This window comes from Poecilia mexicana, unplaced genomic scaffold, assembly GCF_051168715.1.
Source record: "Poecilia mexicana isolate PSO_F unplaced genomic scaffold, ASM5116871v1 scaffold_12, whole genome shotgun sequence".
In the NCBI taxonomy this organism is placed as follows: Eukaryota; Metazoa; Chordata; class Actinopteri; order Cyprinodontiformes; family Poeciliidae; genus Poecilia; species Poecilia mexicana.
This window is the reverse complement of record NW_028263381.1, coordinates 10,126,303-10,150,516: the sequence shown is the minus strand read 5'-3', so window position 1 is coordinate 10,150,516 and position 24,214 is coordinate 10,126,303. Positions and strand designations below refer to the sequence as shown.

At 39.4% G+C, this 24,214-nt stretch overlaps 1 protein-coding gene across 5 annotated transcripts in view; it reads left to right on the top strand.

Annotated features, from left to right (window-relative positions):
* nedd4l (NEDD4 like E3 ubiquitin protein ligase) overlaps positions 1-20,966 on the top strand; it is a 46,919-nt gene extending 25,953 nt beyond the window's left edge. For 3 of the 5 annotated variants that reach the window (XM_088010893.1, XM_088010891.1, XM_088010895.1), the window contains 25 exons: positions 530-591; positions 768-870; positions 2,454-2,608; positions 2,877-3,012; positions 3,167-3,355; positions 3,523-3,600; positions 5,180-5,239; positions 6,072-6,209; positions 7,004-7,198; positions 9,551-9,748; positions 10,004-10,081; positions 12,641-12,695; positions 13,466-13,524; positions 13,694-13,759; positions 14,008-14,237; positions 14,902-15,023; positions 15,634-15,704; positions 16,016-16,111; positions 16,223-16,296; positions 16,429-16,489; positions 16,668-16,727; positions 16,878-16,985; positions 18,263-18,359; positions 18,760-18,832; positions 18,935-20,966. In XM_088010893.1, the coding sequence (XP_087867019.1) occupies positions 530-591; positions 768-870; positions 2,454-2,608; positions 2,877-3,012; positions 3,167-3,355; positions 3,523-3,600; positions 5,180-5,239; positions 6,072-6,209; positions 7,004-7,198; positions 9,551-9,748; positions 10,004-10,081; positions 12,641-12,695; positions 13,466-13,524; positions 13,694-13,759; positions 14,008-14,237; positions 14,902-15,023; positions 15,634-15,704; positions 16,016-16,111; positions 16,223-16,296; positions 16,429-16,489; positions 16,668-16,727; positions 16,878-16,985; positions 18,263-18,359; positions 18,760-18,832; positions 18,935-19,037 (2,667 nt within the window). In that variant the 3' untranslated portion in view covers positions 19,038-20,966. The remainder of the gene's footprint in view (positions 1-529; positions 592-767; positions 871-2,453; positions 2,609-2,876; positions 3,013-3,166; positions 3,356-3,522; positions 3,601-5,179; positions 5,240-6,071; positions 6,210-7,003; positions 7,199-9,550; positions 9,749-10,003; positions 10,082-12,640; positions 12,696-13,465; positions 13,525-13,693; positions 13,760-14,007; positions 14,238-14,901; positions 15,024-15,633; positions 15,705-16,015; positions 16,112-16,222; positions 16,297-16,428; positions 16,490-16,667; positions 16,728-16,877; positions 16,986-18,262; positions 18,360-18,759; positions 18,833-18,934) is intronic. The other 2 variants (XM_088010892.1, XM_088010894.1) reach the window with 2 other exon arrangements.
* The last annotated feature ends 3,248 nt before the right edge of the window (positions 20,967-24,214 follow it).

Here is a 24,214-nt window from a genome sequence, read left to right as displayed (position 1 = left end):
TGTTCGCCACGTTTGCCTTCTGAAACACGGAGCACTTTTTCACAGGTCGACATAAACATCGCAGCGTTAGATTTGGAGAAATCACGCTTTTTGAAAGCTCCTTCAGTGTGATCCTGCACCATTTGTATTCATCTTATTGATCTCATGTTTGCAGTGTGATTGCTTTAAAACATCTATAAGCAGGTTTTGATTTCGATAGCTTCCTCGTGTTTCTTGTTATAAATAGGCATTTAACTGTGCTATTGAATACTCTTTCTAATTTAGTTGTGCAAACTGACATTGTGTGTGTGCGGCATCCGACTTAGTGGTTTTACGGTGAGCAGCCAGCATGGACTGGTTGTGCCCAGTCACGGAGCAGGGAGAAAGCCGAGAACTATCCGCGACCTTTCTGCTCCTCAGTAGGAAACAGGAGAACCTCAGTGTTGCATAATGATGGTGGGATGGGTTCAGAAGGGGTTGTGGCCCCCTTTGAAAAGATTGCGATAATTAGTTTTTGTCTAAGATTTTTGTAATTTTGTCCTCTTTACAGACAGAGGATCCTGCTATGGAGCGCCCGTACACGTTTAAAGACTTCCTGCTTCGACCAAGAAGGTTGGTTTTTACTGAAATATTTGCGACACAATCCAATGAATAAAAACTGATATTGGGATGATTTTCAACCCTCATGATCGTCGATCCAACTTTTATTAGACTGCTAAAAATGAACTAAAATCAGGCACTATGTAGAAACTGACCTATACTTTAAAGAGGTCGTGTTGTCGTTCCAGTCACAAGTCCAGGGTGAAGGGTTACTTGCGTCTGAAGATGGCCTATTTGCCCAAACAAGGAGGACAAGAGGAGGAGGCTGGAGAGATGAGGGAAGAGGCTGAGGTAAGGTCTCAGACAATATTGCTGTTAAATGTCTAATTTTTTATTTCTTTTAAAACGTCTGACTTTGCATTACCTAAGGCCTTTCCTTTTTCTCTACCAGGCGGGATCTTGAATTTCATTCCTTCCTTTCAAACAATGACAGCATCTCTCTGAGCTGAAAGATGAAAGTAAATGTCCGTCTTTAGACCAATAGGAATGTCTACTAATAGTGGGAGGAGGGAGGGGAAGTCTATTTTTTTTTTTTTTTTTTTGTTCTTTTTCCTGGGAATTTGGGAAACCTCTGGTTGCCAGAATCTATAAAGTCTTTTCCAGGTCGAGGTCTGGAAAATTCATTTAAAATGTGGGCTGATATTTGCAGAAACAGAAGCTTTGTCTCTCGAACTTTGAACGTCTGCTCTTCTGTGTCCTCTAACACAGCGGAAAGTTTCTTTTACTAGGGCTTGCAAAAGTATTCGCTCTCTTGAACTGTTTCACGTGTTGCCACTTTAAAACGTGTGCATTTCAGTACTCTTTCATGTGAGAGGCTGACACTAAATTGAGCGTAATTGTGAAGTAGAAAGAAAAGGAAGAATTATTCTTTTTTTCTTTTTCTGTTCTTTCGCAAGTACACTACTTTGTTGCTGTGTTGGATAAAATCTCAAACAGGTGGATGTTCAAGGGGTGGAAATACTTTTTCAGAGACTTTCTGGCTCATCTTTGTTGTAATTGACCTCAGTTAGCCCAATGTTGAAGCACATATTTCTTTCTTCCCATGTTTTTATGCGATTCTGTCTTCGTCTTTAGCAGACAGTGTGCCCTGTTTCTAGGTGTGATCAGCTGCTTATCACCTACAGATCCTGTAACGCACACAGACAGATTCTGTCTGTACGTCCGTCTGCTTATCGCATCATGTTGATCAAGCGGCTACTCTGATGCAAAGCAACTCGGAGTGGAGGATATGCTGCTGTAATTATTAGTCATGCACCCAATATGCAGTCCGTCTGCACAAATGTGCTTGATTTATGTTGCTTCTGTGGTGCCAGACTTGAAGTGACTTCATAGGAAGAGAGTGTGTGTGTGTGTGTGTGTGTGTGTGTGTGTGTGTGTGTGTGTGTGTGTGTGTGTGTGTGTCCGTGCGTGGGTGCGTGCATGTGTGTATTGCAACGAGAGGAGGGGAGCACACACACACAGGTGGGTGACGTTTCGCCACTCGGCATGGTCTTCCATCGTACTATGTGGTTGGAGTTTAGGTTGCTTGGAACTTCGGTTGAGGTCGTACAAAGATTGGTTTCAATTACAGGTTGCTACTTTTAGTGGAAAACCAGAAAATGCCGAACCCCATGCAGTCGTATCGCACAGTGCCATACTGTGATGGAAAGTCCTTTCTGTCAGGATGAGTAGACGTTTAAAGTGCGGTCACAGATATGCTGTCAGCTACTTTCTGGGCAAAATTCCGGAAAGTACTATAAAAGAGTTAGAAAAATATAACCCCTCAGAGCTGTGGTGTTTTTATGTGCTTTCTTAAATTCAATAAAGATTATGAGGTGTTTTTTTTTTTTTCAGTCTGTGAATTTAAAATTTCTTGCCCTGAACTTTGATTTTAGGGTTGGGATGAGTCTGCAGATTCGGGCTCCCAGCGACCCCAGCAGCTGTTGCCTCCTTTGCCTTCAGGCTGGGAAGAAAAGGTGGACAACCTGGGACGCACCTACTACGTGAACCACAACAACCGCACCACCCAGTGGAAGCGGCCTTCAAACATGTACGTCTAAATCAGTTTTGTTTTTTGGACAAAAGCTGGATAGGAACAAATGTGGTTTCTTAATAAGGCTTTTTGCCTCTTATGGCAACTTGCTTTCCCCCCCTCTTTAATCCTGCCATAATTACTAATTGTATTGAGGCTTTTTTATGTGTATGTATATATATATATATATATATATATATATATATATATATATATATATATATATATATATATATATATATATATATATTGCACCTCTAACTAACTTTGTTGTGTTAATTTAAAGGGATGTTATCTCAGAAATCGAGAGCGACAATCAGCAGCGGCAAATAAATCAGGAGGCACATCGCGTTTTCCGAGCGCGGCGCCACATCAGCGAAGACCTAGAGAACGAGCGCATGGACTCCAGGGACATGGACAATGTGAGAGAACAGACTGAAGATGTACTGATAGTACTCTCTCACACACACACGCACACACGCGCGCGCTCACACACACAGCCACAGCTATCCAGAGTGACGAGGTCAGAAAAACATGTTTTTTCTTGTTTTGTTTTTTTTTTTTTACCTCCCTCAGTCCTGGGAGCTCATCAACGAAGAGGATCCCAACGACAGCTTGGCCCAGTCTCTGCCCGCTCCCTCCTCCGTTTTGACCCCGCAGCACTCGCCGACGCCTGCTGCCCAGGAGTTCTCTGAAGACCTAAGTCTGAGGCTGTCAATCGCCCCCGAAACGAACGGTGAACTGCCAGGGCCCAGCTCCTCTCTGGTAATCCGAATTTTGTTTTATCTTTTTTTTTATTTTTTTCATCTGAGCCCAAATTATTGCTCAACGCTGATTAACGGTGTTTTGCTTTCCAACCAGATGAATTTGCTGCTGGTTACTTGTTCTTTTCCAGCTAACATTTTGCCCGTTGTCCTCCTTACTTTAAACAGAGCCAGCTGTCAAACAGACTCCGGTCTTCAAGTATGACAGATGGTGTCAGTGATCAGGCCCAGGCTCCTCCTCTAACGGTACATATATCTAAAGTCTTACATTTCCTGCATCTTCTTCCTTTTGTTTCCCTTTCTCTCCTTGCTCCCTAACTTGGTCTCCCGATTAACATGTCTGATTCCTGTGGATGCACCATCTGTCTATTCCTTCTCTATCCCTCATGTTTTAGCCTTCTTCATATGAGGGGAGTTGTGACATATTCTCTCTTAAAATTTAATCTCTTTCTACCTTACTGCAATCTTTCTATCTTTATAGGGTAACCACACCTCGTCCTATGCACTTCGTGGCTGTATTTTTTGTGATTCATGTGCACCTGTGTTCGTTTGTGTGGTGGAGGTCTTGGTGGTGCAGCAGTGCACCAGAAGTGGGAGCACAGATTGAGGGCAGCAGCAGTAATTCATCCTCTGAGTCACATCATCAGTGATGATTTGGTTTAACAAACTGTCATATGGTCTGAATCAGATGTCGGCCGCGAAGTTGAGTCACAGCGTTTAGATTTTGCTTCGTCAGACCAGTAAAAAGTACAAGTGCAGATGTCGGTTTTGCTCATAAATTAGGATGTGCTTTATAGGCTGAGGTGCAGTTATGGAAGAACCAGAGGAAATGTTTGTTTTGGTGTAGAGAGCATTGGGTTATGTTGGAGGAACCAGTCATTCTGTGGAAAAAGTACACCGTTGAATAACTTGAGTTGAGATATTTTTTGTCTGCTTACGCTGTTGAGTGATGCTTAACTTTCCAACAAAAATGCACTGGCTTAAGTAATCCTCACTTGCTTATTAATTGCATTTATAGATTTCAGTGAATGTAGCTACAAAAATGCTGCAGGAGAAACATACTAACCTGAGATGATTATAGAGATTTTGTGCATCAACAGTTTGTGTCATAGGGTTTAATGTGGCTTTGTGTCAAAGAAGCTAATATGTAGATCTGGGGTTGTTGGTCCAAATCTCTCTTGAATCATTTGAGGTTTCCAGCAGTCTGCTGAAGTTCAGGGAATACCTGTCCTATAAGTGAACGGCCACAGTCAGATGCATCTTTCTGTCTCATTTTTGCTTGCATTTCTTCTGATTTTTTTATTTTATTTTTTTTTTTTTACGTGCCAGACTTTTCTTTTTGTGTTTAATTTTCTGAATACAGAATCGGTCAAGCTTTTTTGTGTTGGCACATACAATCACTTTTCTGCTCTAACATCTTTAAACACTTCATTTTTCCCTGATTAGTGTGACTTTAGTTTACTTTTCAGACCTGATTAGAGAAACTGTACTGGGCCGAGTAAAATGCCACTCCTCAGGGAAAATGTGTTCTTCCTTTTTAACTGAAAAATAAACCACAGTTGTAAACCATCTTTCAAAAATAGTCCGTTGTGTCAATTACTCCCTGCACTTTCAAAGCCTCTGCACTTTGTCACCTTGGCCCATAATCAAATAAGTCCTTTTGTTTTCTGCCAATCCTCACCTCTCTTTGAGAATCGATCCCCCTTCTTTATCCACCCACTCTCCTTCACCCATGCCCAAGTTTTTCCCCCCTCCTTCACTTTCCGTCTGCCTATAGAAACAAATTGTGAACTAAAGACCCTGTTCCCCTGTTGTCTACCACCAGCAGGGTCCCCCGACCAGAAGAACAAGAGCTCAAACTGTGTCAGGTGGTGAGGAGCCCATGGTAATGCATCAGTCATACACCTCCTTATTTCCCCCTGTGCAAGATGGACTGTTTTACCTTTTGCAAGCAACCCATTAAGACTGAACTTCTGCAGAGCAAAAACATGACTTCTAGGCATTAATTCTTACAAAGTGCATAAAACAGCAACGCACACGTTCTTCCTGAAAGGGGGAGAAGTTTATAAGCAGTACTTCCTGGTGGAGGACTTCATCAAGGCCTTTTATCGTAACTGAATAACTTCTTTCTTTGTTGGTTCCCCTATTGCGGATCAGATAACAGTTGTCTCTGGTGTAAAGTGGCATCACTGTGCGTTATGGGATCTGAATGAAGGGGAAAATGTGGACCATGTTTTAGTTTTCTTTCGTTTCACGATTGGGTGCTACTCTTTGTTGACCTGTAACATACAATCCTAAAAAGTTACATTAAAGTTTGCGATTAAACAGAATCAAATGCCAAAGATAATTAATAGATAGGAATTTTTTTTTACTCTTTTAGGAAAGGCAACACTTTTATTCTTTTAACACAACAGATTTGATCTCTGTTTGTGTTCAGATGTGTGACTTCATCAGTTTTTCCTTTTTTCAATGTTTCTTACTTATTTGGCTTGTCAGGAATATCAAATGTGTTTTTCTGACAAAAAGAAAAAAGAAAAACTTAACAAATTGTGACTTTATTCAAAACAACACTATCAATTTTCAACTGTATTTTTATTTTATTTTATATTTTTTAACAATGAATGAATTAACATTCCCTGCACATGCTTTTGGGTTTTTGAAATCTCCGCTGATGAGCTGTTTTGTTTGGTTTGCTCTGTCTCTCCACACTCGATCAGTCCCCCTCGGCAGCTTCCTACACCCTGACCACCCCCGGCCTGCCCCCCGGATGGGAGGAGAGGAAGGACGCCAAGGGAAGAACTTATTACGTCAATCATAACAACCGCACCACTACTTGGACTAGGCCAATTGTGCAGGTACAACGGGTCTGAAGGCTGGCTTTCAGGCCGGCCATATGCATGGGACTGGACCGACTCGGTTCCTGTTGTGGCGTTTGTCCCTTTGTCCTCCTCTGTTCTTCTCTGTGCAACCTTCAAACACAAGTCTCCTTTCCTGTCGTTCCTTCTGTCTGACTTCCTGCTTTGTTCCACTCTAATGTTTGTCTTCCTTCTCCTGTCCAGCATTTTGCTTGACTGCAGTGCATCTCTGTATTGGTCGGTCCCAGCATGGATGTGTAACTACCGCTCTTTACTCCCTTTCACCACCTCTGCTCCGTTTTTCTGTCTGAACTCGCAGTGAGACCAATACTGAGGGACTCGGTGTGCTTTTGCTGCTCATGTCTCTCCTTCTAATATCACCTTTTTCCAATAAAAACTACAACAAAGAAATAACAAAACACAAAAAGAAAGCGATCACCTGTCTCATACATGTTCATTGTCTCTTCCTTTTGTGAAACTCGTTTATTTGCTGTTTTTACTCAGACAGAGAAGATGAAACATTTGCCTCCATTTTCTTGTTGGAAACTCAGTTTTTGCTGTTTGTCTTTTTTTAGCAAGCCATAACTCATTCTTTCCTCTCGGGGCCCAAATGACTCTTGCTTTTTTTGAGATTTTCAGGAACTCATTTCCTGAGTGTAAAGTTGGCACCCCAGACTACCCCAGTGCAGACAGGCGTGTTTAACAAGATGCTCCATGATTCATTCTGTCAGGCAACATCTCTTCCTTGAAATCCCAACCCCACTTAACCTCAGAGGTGCTGTTTTCACCAACAGCTGACTGAAGACGGAGCCAGCACCTCAGCAGCAGCAGCAGCAGCAGTAGCATCAGGGTCTGCCTCAGCCCTGGTACCCGCTTCCACCCCTTCCTCCTCCTCTTCCAATGCTTCCAACCACCACCTCCATGAGCCCCAAGTCCGACGACCTCGTAGCCTCAGCTCTCCCACTGTCACCCTTTCCACCCCTTTGGAGGTGAGAATTAGCAACCTCTACTAACTTCTATCCTCTTTGTTCTCCCTTATCCTCCATTTTTTTAAATTTCTCCACCACCCCTGCAGTCACATTTGTCAAATTTTAGCACCCCTGCTGTTTGTACTTTGTACTACCTCTGTTGTCTGATTGGATAGGACATAGTATTCTCCTGTAAGATTTCAACAAGTTGCGGCAGCCTTTTTGCTATTTTGGTGTCATCTCTCTGAATCAAATCCTGACTATTGAGCTGTCCTGGTCTGTTCAATAGAAAATCTGAGCTGGTTGTTACAATATGAGTAGGCCTGTCGTAATGCATTTTGCTGGACGAAAAATTGTCCAGGAAATTATTGTGAAAAATGATAATGTTCTAAATCCATTTTTAAAGGATATAATGATATTGGTATAATAATGCAACTTTGTCATTTCAAAGCGTAATTTTGTAAAGAACACAACAGTGAAACTGGAAGACATTTTTAAAAATAAAAAACAATAAAATAAAATGCTAATAAAAAGCACACACAACCAAAATCTTAAATTAAATTGATTATGATGTTTCTTTAAGCACATTGGGGCTTTAAAAACATTTACAATCAAGCTCATTTTAATTGTTAATGTTTGTTGATTTATTGCTTATTGCAACAGGCAGAAACATATTCTTGGTACTACAAATTAATAAGTGAATTTCTAAATGTAGAGATCTATTTGTGGAAAAGTGACCCTGACATGTATTGCATATAAGACATCTAGACATACAACTTCTGACATAGCTGTAGTAAAATACCAAATGCATTCATTTCTCTGAATGGATGTTCTGAAAAAACAAAAAAACCCATTGATTTTTCATTAGTTTTCACTGACATTATGCTGAAACAGAGGAATTTATTTTGTGGATTTTTAAACTTCTTTTCCTGAGGTGCTAATAAACATATCTGGCCTTTCATTTGTACATGTTAAACTTGCACTTATATAAATTATGTTGCTGCTGATTCTTCACAAACTTGAGACAGAGTTTATTGTTCATTATTTATTTTTGGACATTTGAAATGATTGCTTGAGCTCTTAATGTTTTATATAGTAATAAAAACCCTGAATGTTTAAAGTTACTTTGTCCTGGCAACCATATAGTCACAACAACTTGCTCCAATGAATCCATTTTATTTATTTTTTTAACTAGTTGAAGTTTGTTAATAATCGGCTCTGACGGTTAACGTGTGAAACACCTGATTCTTCAAGTTAACTATTTAAATTTCACCTTCGTATTTTGACCTTTTTTTAATATTTTTAGATATACAGTTTCTTATTAGTGCAGCTGGAAGCAAGAAATATTCCTGTGATGAAGTTACTTTGAATATTATAAACTCATTATGCTTTGAGGACCAGAAATGTCGAGGAAACATGCATAGCTAATTAACATCAGCACACCTTTTTGCCCACCACCGCTGTTCACAGTCTCGCTCATTGCTGAAAATCATCTGCTGCCAACTAGGGAGGAGACCTGGAAAAAGTTTAATTAAAGCGTGTGGCTAATAATAAACTAGAGGAAGTTAAAGGAAATAAAACGCACTCTCTGAGATTGGTGTAATTACAACTTAAAGTGAAGGTGATTTAATTAATTGAGCTTTTCTGTTCCTCTCCTGTAAAAAAAAAAAAAAAAAAAAAAAAAAAAAGAGATGAGCGACACTGACTGGAGACAAAGTAATTACTAATATTCAGTAGCTATAACATGGATAGATACAATCTTAAGTGGTTTAAGGTGCACTATGTCATGTTTTTAATGTGTGTTCTCTGCTTTTTTTTTTTGTTTTGTTTTGTTTTCTTTTTTAAATTTTAAGTCCACTTCTCTGTATTTACTATAGAAATGGATTTTCCTGGTCACCAGGAATAAATGAGGGGGGGGGGGGAGAAAAATCACCGGTTTTCTTTAAATTAAGTTGCATTGTATTGGAAATTGATCAAAGTGGATTTTCTGGGCACTTTTTTTTATAATTATTGACAAGTTTGCAGCATTGGTGACAACTTGGTCCCTTTATGTGAGATGGGACTGAAAATAAAAACCCATTCTAATATATTTATATGATGGGAAAAATTCTCATTCTCTTTTCACATTTCTGGGTTTAAATGTGGTTATTTGAAAGTTTGTTTGCTTTTTAAGCAGAAGATGAAGGCAGTCTCTGTACAGAATGTCCTGTTTGCTGCCATTAAACATTCCTGTTGTCGTGTCAAAGTGTTAGTCATCTAAATCCATTGTCAGCTTTATGTCCTCCGTTTCTGCTTTTATCAGTTTGAGTGACTGATTTACGAAACTTTTTTCCCCCCGTTTTCTTTTTTTCTTTTTTCTTTTTTTCCACCCAGGGTGCCAACAACATCCAGGTGCGGAGGGCGGTGAAAGACACCCTCTCCAATCCGCAGTCTCCTCAGCTGTCTCCGTACAGCTCCCCAAAATCACAACACAAGACCCAGCAGAGCTTCTTGCCCCCGGGCTGGGAGATGAGGATAGCCCCCAATGGACGGCCTTTTTTCATCGACCACAACAGCAGAACCACCACCTGGGTGAGCTAACACACTGCTGCTTTTGTATCTTCACATTTCTCTAACATCTAAACACACAACAAAGGTTAGCTTTGTTCACAGTGACATCTAGTGGTGGAAAAGGCAATTAAAATATGACTGCTGCATGAGAATCAAGCTTTTCTGATTTTATATTTTATTTTTTTCTGATTTTACGCGTTTTGAATGTCTAATATTTTATTAAAGAAATTGATAGTGAGATATTAGTTTTATCAAAAATGTTTTGTCTCTTCTCAGGAGGATCCCAGGTTGAAATATCCCGTCCATATGAGGAATAAGAACTCAATGGAACCTGGTGAACTTGGTCCCCTTCCTGTAAGTCCTCCCACAGATTGATATGTCTTTGCTCTTTCTGAGTTACAGCATCCATTGCTTTTACTAGCACCCTGGTTACGTTGTGTGAAGCCTTGACTGAAAGTCTGTTGTTTTTTTTGAGAAGCATAATGCCAGACTGAACTTTTTTTTTGTGGATAAAAACAGTCCCATATATATAGGCATGGTTTTCACAGATAAACTGTATACCATCCCCCAAGCATTTACAGTTGTACAACTTCCTTTAGTCACTCAGTTATTTCCTAAAAGATGAAGAAAGATTGAAAGAGGAGGTTCAAACTCTTAAGTTGTCCAGGGTCAACTCTTATACACTCTCCTGTACAGCTTATGCGCTACGTAAGAGATGCAGGTCTGAAAAAGCTAATGGTGCTTTGTGCCTCAACGAGGTTTCTAGTGAGAGAACGAGTCCCGCAGCATAACAGAACCTACACCTCTCTTGTACTGGGCGAATATTAGCTTTTCACATATTCATCCTTTGTTTTGCCAAAGCTCATTTTTAGTATCACCTGACTGAAGCATGTTTCTAGTGAAATTCCCAGTAGTCTTGCAAAAACCATGTTTCCAATTTTGATGGTTCTTCTGGCATTTCCTCTGGACAACTGCTTAGTTACGAAAGATAACTACTTCACCCCATCACAATGTGAGGTAAAGACTTTGAGTGGCCAATATTTCAATAAAATTTGCTATCCTTATTTCGTTCATTTTTCATTTATTGTGGAGACTTGGTGAAAGCTAATTTCTACTAAAAGCTGTGGAAAAGTTAATATGGGTCCTGGTTCTGCTTTGTCACAGTTCCAGTTGTTTTAAAGGTTTTAGTAATTGCACGGACTGTAGAGAACAGTAATAAAACATTTTTTCATTGCCTTTCTTAGAGGTGCCAGTTACTTTGAAAATGGTGATTTTTGTAATGATAATAATTTGGATAATTTTTTTTCTCCAAATGTAAGACATTTACGTTATAAATGTATCTTAAGTGTAGCATTAGTACACGTTTTTATAAGGGGGTGGGGGGGGGACAATAATTATACAGGGTATTTGTATAAAACTTTTTGTACACTACATTTTTTTGTCTAACCTAAAAGTTGATTGAAAATCAATAACTTGGAATCGATAATTTTTTTTTTAAAGACATTTGTACAGTTTTATTTAGCCCATTGCCATGGTCTAAGTTTGAATTTAAAGACACCAATGTGGATTGGATATGCTAGAACCCATTAACACAGATTTGTGTATGTACTCGGTCAGAAACTTTACAGCTGTGATCTGTCCAGGTTCTTTTGAGTATCCTGCCGTTTACGTATTGTATTGCTTTTTGTAAAATCTTAAATCCAGCTTGTCATTTGGGTTGATGGGCAAAGATTACTTGTGGATAATGATGTTAAGAAATGAAGAGTTCATAAGTTTGTATATCTCACAGGCTTTTTACGATGTGTGTGCGTGTGTGTGTGTGTGTGTTTGTTTTCTTTCTCTTCTTTCCATTCTGATGGATCTAATGTTTCTTCTGCACCTGGCCATATGTGTTTGGCAGAACCTACCAGAGGAGGTTGGTTGATGCCTTCCTCCCCTCTGCCTGCCTGCCTTACCTGTCTGATCAATCGCCTGCAGACAGCCTTCCAGATTTTTCTTTGTTTTTTTTCCCCTGGTTCTTTCTCTTCTTTTCTCTCTCATGACCGGCATGGATGGATTGTACCTATATCCTTTCAGTATTTTAGTATTTTTACCCCCACTTTGTCTTTTTCTATCAGCGCCATCCATGCACCACCACTACACCTTTTTTATTTTTTTAAACAATAAGTTCAGAGCTCCAAAATTAATCATTATCCTGGGATTTGCTCCATGTTTGTGACCCTGTATTGGCATCCGAGGGACAAAGGCAAGATTTTTGAGCGAAAATGCAAACAGAGGAGCTGATTAAAGGAGGAAGGAAAGTGAAAAAAGGCAAGAACTTTTGAGAGCAGAAATGTATTAGAGAGAAAGTAACGGGCTAGTGTGCTGCATGTGTTGACAGCTTTTGTTTGGCCCCCCCGACTCATGTAGCAGCCGCATTATTAGGAAAAACAAAAAACATGCATCCCGTAGCAACATCCTGATCAACTCTGTTCCTTTCTCCTGTCATCACTTTAAATCTACCCCAACTGTTTGACTGCCTGATTGCTGGTTGTCTTACGAGCGTGTCCGGCCCGGGACTCCGTACACCGAGTGCTCACCGTGTCAGTGGTGGTACGCTGGCGTGTACCAGTTTCGATGAGTTCAATTTATTTATGTTGTGGTCAAAACCCCTGCCCTGCCTTGCTGATGCGTCCAACTCAAATAGGGCAGGAAATCCTTTTATTTCTCTTGCTGTGTGTCTGATTGAGCTTGCCTCACCTGCAGTGCTGTGATCTCAGTGTTTTGACCTTTTTGACCATCTGGCCAGCTCAATTCGAACGACAATCAAGAAGGAAAAATAAATGGATGAATTAAAATGACTATTTGAGCTTGTGTAATGGTGTCGTCTAATAATCGCGTCACTCATTTTCCGCCTCTCGCTTCTTTTTCCAGCCCGGATGGGAGGAGAGGGTTCACACAGATGGACGCACTTTCTACATTGACCACAGTAAGATTATCACTATTTTATTTTCTCATTTTTCTATTCTTTTCCAGAATTGTTTTGTCTTTAGATCATCAAATATACCCGACGTAGATTTTGAACAAAATCTGAAAAAATTGCATTTGTATTAAACCCCCTTTACTTAAATATCTAAAGAAGCAAATCTCTTCCACTTTTGCCTCTGCAGAAAGAAAGTCCATCTTTGTATAATCTCAGCTTAAATGCATTTGTTCTCTGAAGGCCTCAGGTATTTGTTAGAGAACATTAGTGAGCAAACGGCATCACAAGAATCAAGGAGAAAGTTGATACAGAGATGAGGTAGAAACATCCATTGGCAGGAATCTGGTAAGAGTGGCAAGAAGAAATCAGTCGTTGACAAAAAGCCACAAACAACAAATATTTGGAATATGAGACCGAATTTGAGTCCCATTTCTAACTTCGCTCCGTGTTTCACTAACAGAATCGCCTCAATGTGATCATAGTTGGGTCATGCAGAGTCGATTCCCACCTCACTCTGCTATCAAAGGACCAGGGATTACACTAAGTAGCACAACATTTTTCGGACTATATGCTAAATCCTACCTGAACACCTCTCTCTGAACATACATGATGATACGTGGTGGTGCATCATGTTGTGGGAATACTTTTTTTTTTTAATTAAGGAGGTATAAATATCCCTGCAAGGCATGGGAAGGAAGTAACGTGGGAGTTTTATTTGCTCTGTCTTAAGTCTGAACCGATATTTAAAAAAACATATTCCTGCCTATTTCACCCAGATACAAAGACCACTCAGTGGGAGGACCCCCGTTTACAGAGTCCGGCTATCACGGGACCCGTGAGTTACTTTGCGTCTTATAAATCTTCTTGCTCATAGATCACAACAGCGTTCGCTTACGATAGACTGCAGATTTATCTGACGCACTATTTTCAGCCTCATCGGGAGATGAATCGTTTTATCTGTAAGTCAGTTCTTAGACGTTTTTTTTTGTTTGTTTTCTTTGCAGGCTGTTCCCTACTCCAGAGAGTTCAAGCAGAAATATGACTACTTCAGGAAGAAATTAAAGAAACCGGTAATAAGCGAGTCCTTCCCTTGTGTCGTTGGTGTCTTGCAGACGTTTAGTAGAATGGATCTGAATTTAGCCCAAACCCAAAAAACTACTATTTGCTTAGGAAGCTGCCTTTATAGGAATAGACTGGCTTCCATTGCCAAGTTCCATTAAAAGTTATGGTTCCTAATGCCATACCCACACTATTATTTCAAAAAGCCTCCATTCTTTCTGTTGACAGCCGAGACATTGGCTCTTTTGTGCTTTTCCAGGCAGATATCCCCAACCGCTTTGAGATGAAGCTACACAGGAACAACATCTTCGAGGAGTCCTACCGTCGAATCATGTCCCTGAAGAGGCCGGACGTTCTAAAAGCACGATTATGGATCGAGTTTGAATCAGAGAAAGGACTGGACTACGGCGGCGTGGCCAGGGAGTGGTTCTTCCTCCTGTCTAAGGAGATGTTCAACCCCTACTACGGCTTGTTCGAGTACTCTGCCACGTAAGCGTCTCCTTGTTTGTGTCGACCGGTTCTATTACGAAAAACCGTCAACTCCTAGTGACAACGCGGCTCACAGGATACAGTCTTGTGTAAAGCTGCGATAGCGCCATAGTGGGATTAAAAATAACCTCCTTTGCTCGTGCGTTGGGGAGACGAGGTGTACCAATACTCCCTGCTGTTCTTCCTCCCCCCCCCCATGAGACCTGTGAAGGCTTCCTTAGACTATGATTAACCTTTCCTCGTATTCAAAAAGCCATCCTGGAGCAAACGTTTCCCACAAACAGGATCATAAAAGTGCCATATGTTCTGTTCCCTTTCTTGGCACCATCATCACCTTGCAATGACGCAGCTCTGCCTCTTTTGTACGCAAGTGCTGTTGAATAACAAAGAGGCCGTAAAAACCAACTGTTCTTGGAAAACAAAAGTGTAATCAAACATTGAGGCTTTAAATTAAGTGTTTTAGTTGCTTATCAAGTCTTCTTTCGTGCCTGAGTTTTAATATGAGAGCAAACAGAAATGAGTTTTTTTTCCCCAGTTCGTCTCTTCTCCAACCAATGAGAAGTTAATGTAAAGATGTAGTGATGTCATCCTGTTTGTTTGATTGACGTAATTTTAAAAACTTGTATAAACATGTATTTTTTTTCCCCCTTTTGTCTCTGTCCAGGGACAACTACACTCTCCAGATCAATCCTAACTCTGGCCTCTGCAATGAGGATCACCTTTCCTATTTCAAGTTCATCGGGCGTGTGGCGGGAATGGCTGTGTTTCATGGAAAACTCCTGGATGGTAGTGATTCTATAGCCTCTTTATGATCTAATTTCCCTTTGCAATTGTTTCTTTTTTTTATCACTGACACAGAAGCCAGTTAAAATTAGGAAACGGCCTGCACTAGATGCCAAATTAAAACCTTATTAAAATGGTCATATTCAACACAATAAAAATCGCTGAAACGTTCATAAGTTGTAGTAATTTAGTTCTCGCATTTTATGAAATGTATACAATCTGATGTCTTAAAGTCTTTTTTTTTCTTCGGTTAATTAGAAGGACTTTCCACTTACAGCTAATGAAACTAGGCATTGAAGGTTAGAATAATACATCAGAACATTTTTAAAAACACACTTTTGAAAAAGCAACATGGGCTTATTCAAAAGTAGACCTTTTTGTCTGCGCTGATTAACATACTTCTGGATGATTGATTGTTTTACTGTGTTTTAATGTGGCTATAGAACATTATGTTGTGACAAACTTGTCTCATAAACCTATAAAAGGGCTTACGAAAACCTAAAACCTTTGCTCTGAACATCATAAACTTTAATGAGTAGGGTTTCAGCGACTTTCTGAAAAATAACGTGCATGACCTATGAGGAAAATTAAACATTTTCTTTTGTCCTTGCAGGTTTTTTCATACGTCCATTTTACAAGATGATGCTGGGGAAACAGATATCGCTTAAGGACATGGAGTCTGTGGTAAGATGTTTTTTCTTTTTCTTTTTTTTTTTCCTAAAATCTGGGCATTTGAGCAACTCTCCAATTTTGAGTAAAACTACTTAATTAAGATACTGTAATTAAGTACAGAAATTAAGTGCTAAAGAAAAAATTTTACACGGTAAAACCCAAATGGTAGATATCTAAAATTTCAGATCTGACGGGGGTTGTACTTTGTTCTTATCATTACTACAAATCTGGCACAAATGATTTATTGCAATAAAAAAAATTATTTGATATTTGACCTAATAAATGAAATTAAAAGCCCGACACGTATGCTGGTTTCCCCACAGGACAGTGAATACTATAACTCCCTAAAGTGGATTCTGGAAAATGATCCCACAGAACTGGACCTGAGGTTTTGTATTGACGAGGACAACTTTGGACAGGTGAGCAGATATCTGACACCATTTTTATGCATTATTGTTCTGAATACCATCCTTGTCGATACACAATCAGGGTTGTTTTAGCTTTCGTCTGGTTTTTGTGTTGTTCCTCAGACATATCAGGTTGACCTGAAGCCCAGCGGTTCAGACATGGTGGTCACCAATGAGAACAAGAAAGAATACATTGAGTGAGTTCTTCTTGTTGTTTTCTTTTAAGATGACTGTTTAAAGTTAGTATGTCCATTGTTTCTTTTTTCTTTGTTAATATGTTAGAAAATATGTCATTTTCTAACATATTTTAATTATCTTCCATCTGTTAGCTTGGTCATCCAGTGGAGGTTTGTCAACCGGGTCCAGAAGCAGATGAATGCCTTCCTGGAGGTATTTTTGTGTAGTTATTATAAAATTCCACAAGGGGGCAGTGTTGCTTTTATTTATTTTTTTTGTAAAGGACGTGGATATAAACTGCATTACTCATTTTGATCTGATTTTGTTACCTTTTTAAAATATTAGTTTTGGTTTGATTCTCTTGTTGTAACTGATTTTGTTTAATTTTCAGGGATTCACTGAGCTCATTCCAATAGATTTGATCAAGATCTTTGATGAAAATGAGCTTGAGGTACGGACATCTTAAAAACTTAACATTTGTGTTTTTTATTTTCTTTTATCTTATGATAGAGCAACACCCTGGTCATTGTCAGTAAGCTTTAGATACAATGATTTCCTGCCTTTACGTCTCTTTTCTCCCTCCCTCTCTGTTCCTGTGAAGCTGCTCATGTGTGGCTTGGGCGACGTCGACGTTAACGACTGGAGACAACACACGGTTTACAAGAACGGCTACTGTCCCAACCATCCGGTGATCCAGTGGTTCTGGAAGGTTTGTTAGACTCCCACAGGTGGACAGAACGTCACATACTAAAATCAAACAAACAAAAAAATTCAATAAAGAAATACTCACGTAAAAAAAAAAATTTGATCTAATAATTTGATTTGAAATACTACATTTATTGAAATATACCAGAACACAAAGATAAACAGATATCTAATGGAAACTTTTTTTTTTTTTTTTAAGTCAGTTCAGGATAACAAATCTGTCGATTCTGACTGGATTTAACTGAATTACATTTTTATTTGAATGTATTTAGACATAGTTAGTCTATATTTAGTATGCTTTGATTAGATTTTTAGCATTATACTCTGAGATGAGTGAGTTATACGCTACCAGAATGCTGCTGATCCAACAGCGGTATTGAAAGCAGAAGAGTTTTAATACCAATAGTTGCTGTGAAATATATATTTTCCTAAAATTTTGCTCTTGTTTTTGCATTTTTAATCATGTTGAAATGGGTCCTCTGAGGTTTTATTTCAATTTCCTTTAGGTGGCTTGGGAAAAAAAAAAAAAAAGATTTTCTGTTTGGGAGTTTTGTCATTGTTTTCCTACTTAATTCTTACCTGTGACTCTTTTAGTCATAAAAAGCTACTGAACATAAATGCTGAAAAGTCCCTGTTTTGCCAATAGGATACAGTTATAATCACTTAGACCAACAGACAAGAAAACTAACTGAGATGATGGTCGCTAGTTTTCCTGATCCCACAGTGAATTGGCTCTATCCTGCCTTAAGATGCCATTTTACTTTATTTTCCTTTTCCTATAAACAATTATCTGGTTTCCCTTGAATACCCTTTCATGCAGTCTCGTAATGCTTTTTTTTTTTTTTTTTGCAAAAAGGTTAGTACTGAGGATGAGCATGAAAACGAAGCTGGTTCCAGGCGTGTTCCTGTGTGTTCGACCTGCCAGGTCAAAGTCTGTTTGGAAGAGCGGGCTTGTTTGCTCTGATGAAACACGCCGAAAGTATTACATGCCCCAGATATTATCTTAACGTACTCGCACACATCAAACACTCTCCCGTTTGAATTTGTTCTGTTGCTTTTTGGTTTTTGTAAGGACACTTTGACATCATTTAATATCCCAGGCCTTGGGCATCGAAACGCTCCCCGAGTCTGACTTGAGCTTCTGTCTTTCACACACAAATAACAATTCTGAACCTTAAAAGGGCGAATTTACGTACGTCAATAATAAATACTCAGTTAACAAAAAAAAAATATCTGTAAAATGTTTCATTGAGAGAGTTTTTGTGTCCTCTCTCTCGGTAGGTTGTCCTGTTGATGGACGCTGAGAAGAGAATCCGACTCCTCCAGTTTGTTACGGGAACGTCGCGGGTGCCGATGAATGGCTTCGCTGAACTTTATGGTAAATGTGTTCTGAAAAGATGAGTTTTTTCTTCTTTTTTTTTTGTTTCATTCAAAGGTTGTTTTGAAACTCTAGTTGCCATTTTGGATGTCTGAAGTGACTGTCAGACCTTCCACTTATAGCCTAACAATCCAACTTGTGTCACGGCAAAAAAAAATACATGCCATTTACTTACTAGCACAAAATGTTGCAAAGAAATTTTAGAAAAATGTTAAAGTTTATAATGATAAACATTTGCCTAAAACTTTGTGGTAGAAAAAACGTTAATGCCTAGTTTGGTTTATTCATTTTAATATAACAAATACAAGTTACTGTGTCTATTTCAATATATGTATAAAACAAACAGATATTTTGTCAACATGTTTGCCTTTTTATGGATATTCATCTTTTTTCGCTTTAGGTTCTAATGGCCCTCAGCTCTTTACAATTGAGCAGTGGGGAACACCAGATAAGCTACCGAGAGCTCATACGTGGTACGCCACCTCCGCACATAACGCGTTGAAGAATTTTATTTTATTTATATCTATCTTTTACCATAAATCTATCTTTCCCCCGTCCCCCTCTCTTCTTCTCAGTTTTAACCGCCTGGATCTGCCCAGCTACGAATCCTTCGAGGACCTGAGAGAGAAGCTCCTCATGGCGGTGGAGAACGCTCAAGGCTTCGAGGGAGTCGACTAAAGCGCACCTCCCTCCCCTCCCCCCTCTCCGACTCTATCCAGCAACAACCAATAGCAAAAGAAACGAAAGCGAATCCCCAGGGACGTGAAGCCAGCTGCTTGTAGCAGTTTTTGTGCGAGCATGTTGTACTGTTAACGCCTGACCGTGAGCCGTCTCCACTGCATGGTGGTTTAAAGACTGTACAGCAACTTTGTCGAGCCAATATGCCTACGTGTTTCTATCTTTACAGTGCGGGATGGGTCACTCCTTTTTTCTTTTTTTTTTTTTTTAAGATGCTGGGAAGAGAAAAGGGAGCATTGCACTGCCTCAGTTCTGAGATGTCTTATCTGCGGGCTTGATCGACAGGAAAAAAATAAATAAAAATCACCCACACAGCAGGATTCCCTGAGTCCAGCATTTCTTCCCCTTTCTCCCCCATCCTGTGAATATCTACACTGCTGGAAAATACAGATGCATTTCAGTAGCTCTACTATAGCACAGTGTTTGATCCCCTTTCAGTGGAGAGCTCTTAGCATGGCCTTAATCTGGCTCCCACATGCACTACTTCTCCTAAGAAGCTGCAAAGGCACTACGTTCTTAGATCTTATTCAAATATTTAACCCAACACCAGGTTACCTTAGGAATGCTAGCCAATCACATTTCAGGAAATCAGACACACCTCTCCGTAGAGCCTTGTCTGGGTCGTGATCAGATAGCGCTGCTGCAGCCTTTATAAAATAAACATTTCTTTTTTTTTTTTTTTAAAGACACTATGAAGATTTGAATAAGAGTCCAAGACAATAAGCCCCGCTATGATTTCCCTTGTTTTTTTTTGTTTTTTTTTTAAACATATACATAATTTTGTGGTCACGCAACAGAATTTCTTTTACTAATCGTTTGTAACTTACAGGAAAATATGGTATGTATTTGTATTGATGAACAATGTTCTTTGCCATTTCAAAAACCACATATGACATGACGTTTGAAGTTCAGTTTCTGGTTCGTTCTGGGGGCGAGAGAAGAGTCCATATCATTTGTTATGGTGATAGCAAATGTGTTTGAAAAAAAAAAAACAAAAAAAAAACATTTTTACTGTAGTGCTTTAAAAGCAGCATGAAACTGTGCGTTGTGTTTGCTTTTGACTACATACTAACTTTGGAAATGTAACTGTTCTCGAGGTCATGAAGGGAAATGTCAAATTGTGGCAAGTTTCTGTGATTAACTTAATGCTCCCCGTGTATGTCGCTGTTCATAATGCTGTAAAATTGTTTTTTTTTTTTTAGGTTTTTTCTTTTTGTCCAGGGGGAGGACTGCATTTTAAGTTCTTCATGAGATATAAATATGTATGTATTACATTTAACAGAAGTATTACTGATCAACACTAAAATGAAGCCGCGTGTGAGTGAATGTTGGAGTGAAAAGCTGTGATTATCGCTGAATATAGAGCAGCACGTTTCTTACAAAGACAAATGTTTCTCTCTCTCTCTCTCTTTTTTTTAAATATTTTCTTCCTTGTCTCTGTTTTTTCTAACACAACTGAACCTAAAGGGCACTTTATAGATCACTCTGAGGTCATGTCGCCTGATTTATGTCTTTTTTTTTTTTCATTTACTTGAATGTGGTTCTTTCCTTTCTGAGCACTTCCTGGTGCAATATAAATACTCTGTAAATCTGGGCTGCTGCTACGGTAGAAACGGAAGTGAACAAGACACTTCATTTTCTTAAGTTCATATCCTGTTTTGAGCTGTTTCTTGATATTTTCCTCTTGTACGTTTCTTACCCCAGTGATCTCAATTCTGACTGACTCGTTTTTTTTTTGTTGTTTTTTTAAAATCAGGTTTTCTTTTCTTTTTTTTTTAAATGGATGCTGAGAAATATAATTTTTGTTGATTCCACTACTTTCTGCAACTCTATGGTTCATTTAACTTTAAATAAAAATGACACTTCTTATACTGTCTCGTTTAATTAATTAACTTCAGTATCCTCTTTCTTGGACAAGAACTTTTAATTCTTTCTTGATTTTTAATTGCTCTTCATGCTTGCTTGCTTTGTCTACTCCCAAACCAGGTTTGATGTGTTTGGGATGTGTTTGGGATCATTGTTCTTGTGCTGACCACTGAAAATTGGAGACTTTTACTTGAATACTTATGAAGTATTTCTACTCTTGAGTACAATTTTTGGATACTTTACTAGCCTCTGCTCAGAGGCAATAAGTTCATTTGAAGGAGTTAAAGTGAGGCTTTCAAACCAAAGAACACTGTTTATATGTGAAGCATGGTGGTGGCAGCATCATGCTCCTAAGACTATTTTGCTGCCAGTGGTACAAACAAATTTCACACTCTAGATGGGTTTTTTTTAACTTAATGCATTCCTGTGTATGCATATACAAAGACATACATTTGTTTTATTATTAAAAGTACTTGACGTTTTTCAATCTGGAAAGGGTTACAAAGCCATTTCTAAGCTTTGTGGGCCTGACAAAGAGCGACTATCCACAAATGGAGAACAAACCGTTTAAACTGGAGTCGCCAGGCGAGTGGAATTACTCCAAGAGACGCTTTCAGACCCTTTTGTCCCCGCCGTCTGTGGACAGTCCGACCTGCAGGCCTCGCCGTCGCTCTTTGCAATCTGCATGCACTTGCACGTGGATCGGTGTGGTGAAGGGACCTCAGTTCATTCACACAGGCAATCTGAGAGTTATCAGCTCCAAGGACGAGCAAATAAAAGCCACCCGGCCTCTCCGGGGACATTTTATCAAGCACTCCTATACTCTCCATCTGGTCACAAACAAATCAAGCGCCAACTTCTCCTTAGACCTGAAACATTTCAACTTCTTAAAACAAAGGGCTAAAATACTTTTTGTTAAGTGATGGGCGCTTCCTTATAAATGGGTGGATGCTGCTTCATGGCTGTCATATGGTGACCTCAAACACTGAAGCTCAAATTAGCTGATAATCTTAATGATGTTTTTCATTTGCAACGTCTCATAAGGTCAATTAAACAATTTCTGGATGAAGATTTTATGGCCAGACAATCATTATGTTTGGAAGTAAGTTTGGGAGAGTCAAACCTAAGATCACTACCAACTGTGAAGCATGGTGGTGGCAGCATCATGGTTTGGGCCTGTTTGGTTACTAGAAGTAACATGTATTTCATAGAGTATCAAAGTTACTTACTTACTTTGAAATTATAAAAGTTACTTTTAACGCTAAATGCCACAGGATTTCAAGTGTTCAGTTTAATGTTTAGAGAAAAGGCTGAATTAACAGTGTGGTTAAAATGTTTGTTGAAGTTTGAGTTGCATAATTTAATGTTACAGCTAAAAGTATATTAGCTCAGATTGATGTCTAAAATTGAAAAAAAATGTAGTCTTAACAGAGAAAAAGTGCAGAAATGAATGAAAAGCATGTTCATAAACAATTCTTAAAGTTGGACTATATATATGTTAAACACAGTTGTTAATTTTCTATATGTTCTAACTTTGAACAGTTTTTGCCTGTTGTTCTTTGCTAAACACTTCAAACTCAAACTAAATTGTCTAGGACTCTGAATTTCCCAGGTCTCCACTGGTTATTAAAATCAGGTCTGGAATTTGACTGGGCCATTCTACTACATTAATGCTTTCATCTATTCCTCTGGATTCAACTTTTTGACCTCCTAAAAGATGACTCTTTATCAGAGCCTTGACAAGTTTTCTTTGATGGTTGTTCAGCTCCATTGATGTTGCCACGCTGATAGTGAGGGTGATGCACAAAGCTTTTAACCAGAGCACCTTCTTCAGCATCTGTCCCAGATGGCTTGTGAAAAACTGACAGCTGGATATCTTGTGGAGTTTCTTTTTCTTCCTCTTCCATTTTGGCCAGATTTATGAATTGCACAACTAATAGTTGCCTGGTCAACAGATTCAGACCTTTGGACCTTTGCAGCTCTGATTAATGCTGTCATTGCTCGGCCAGCCAGTTTAGGTGGACCACCATGTTTTAATAGATTTAGACCAGAGGTCACCAACTCCAGTCCTCGAGGGCTACCATCCTGTAACTTTTAGATGCGTCTCTGCTCAAACACACCTGGATCAAATAAACTGCTGGTTTCCAGCCTATTGCAGAGAGGAATGGATGCTGGTGAGGGAATTCAGACATTTTGGAGCAGAGGTGAATCTAAAAGTTGCAGGATTGTAGCCCTTGAGGACTGGAGTTGGTGACCCCTGATTTAGAGTTTCTCCATTTTCAGATGATGGATTGAACAGTGCGCTTTGTTTGTTTTTTTTTTTATATTGCAAACCTACTTTTCCAAAACGTTCTCCCTTACTTGTCTGCCTTGTTCCTTTACCTTCATGTTGCTTTTTGTTCACCAATATTCATAATGACATTACATTACACATCGACACCTGGTTCCACTACGTTTCATTTAAGGCCCTGATAGTAAAGGGAGCTCAATACAAATTCGTGCCACACTTTCCAGATTGATAAATGGGATAAAATATAAGAAATATTACAACTATTTATCTGTTACCTTTTACTTTACAGTGCTGCTTTGTGTTTGTTGCTCACATATAGGTTTCCAATATACCACCTTAAAGTTTGTGGTAGTGCCGTGATCAAATGTAAAAAAAGAAGAAAAAATAAATCACAAACGCTGTCCGTGACGCTTCTTCACGCCGTTCACTTCCTGCTATCGGGATTTAAACACTGACACATTCTGGCTTTAACATTTTCCCCTCACCCAGCAAACATGCATCTAATCCGATGCTCTGCCTGTTAGCAGCTTGGTGGCTGCATGTTTCACAATGCATTTACTCTTCTTGAAGGATCTTTACCAACCCACGTTGCTCGTGTCGGTTTGTTGATTTCAGCGCACGGTGGAAACTGAGGCCCTTGAGCGGCGTAGCGTTTTGGTTCCCCCCCCTCGTCTCCCTCCTCCACCCTTCACCCTCTGCCTCTGGTCAGGGTCGATCAATACTTCCCCCGTAGCTTATCACTAATGTGCAACTGGCTGTTTGTCCAAACTCTGCTCTGTCTACATAAAGACTTGGATGGGACGGCTCTTAACCCAAATGCACCACGTAGTCACCCTCGCGAACTCGGCAGCACTACTGGACTTAAATTTACAAAGATACAAGGAGCCGAGAGCAGCGGGCAGCCGGACGCCCGCTGCAGCACATTAATGAATATATCGATAGAAGGCATCGAAACACAAGG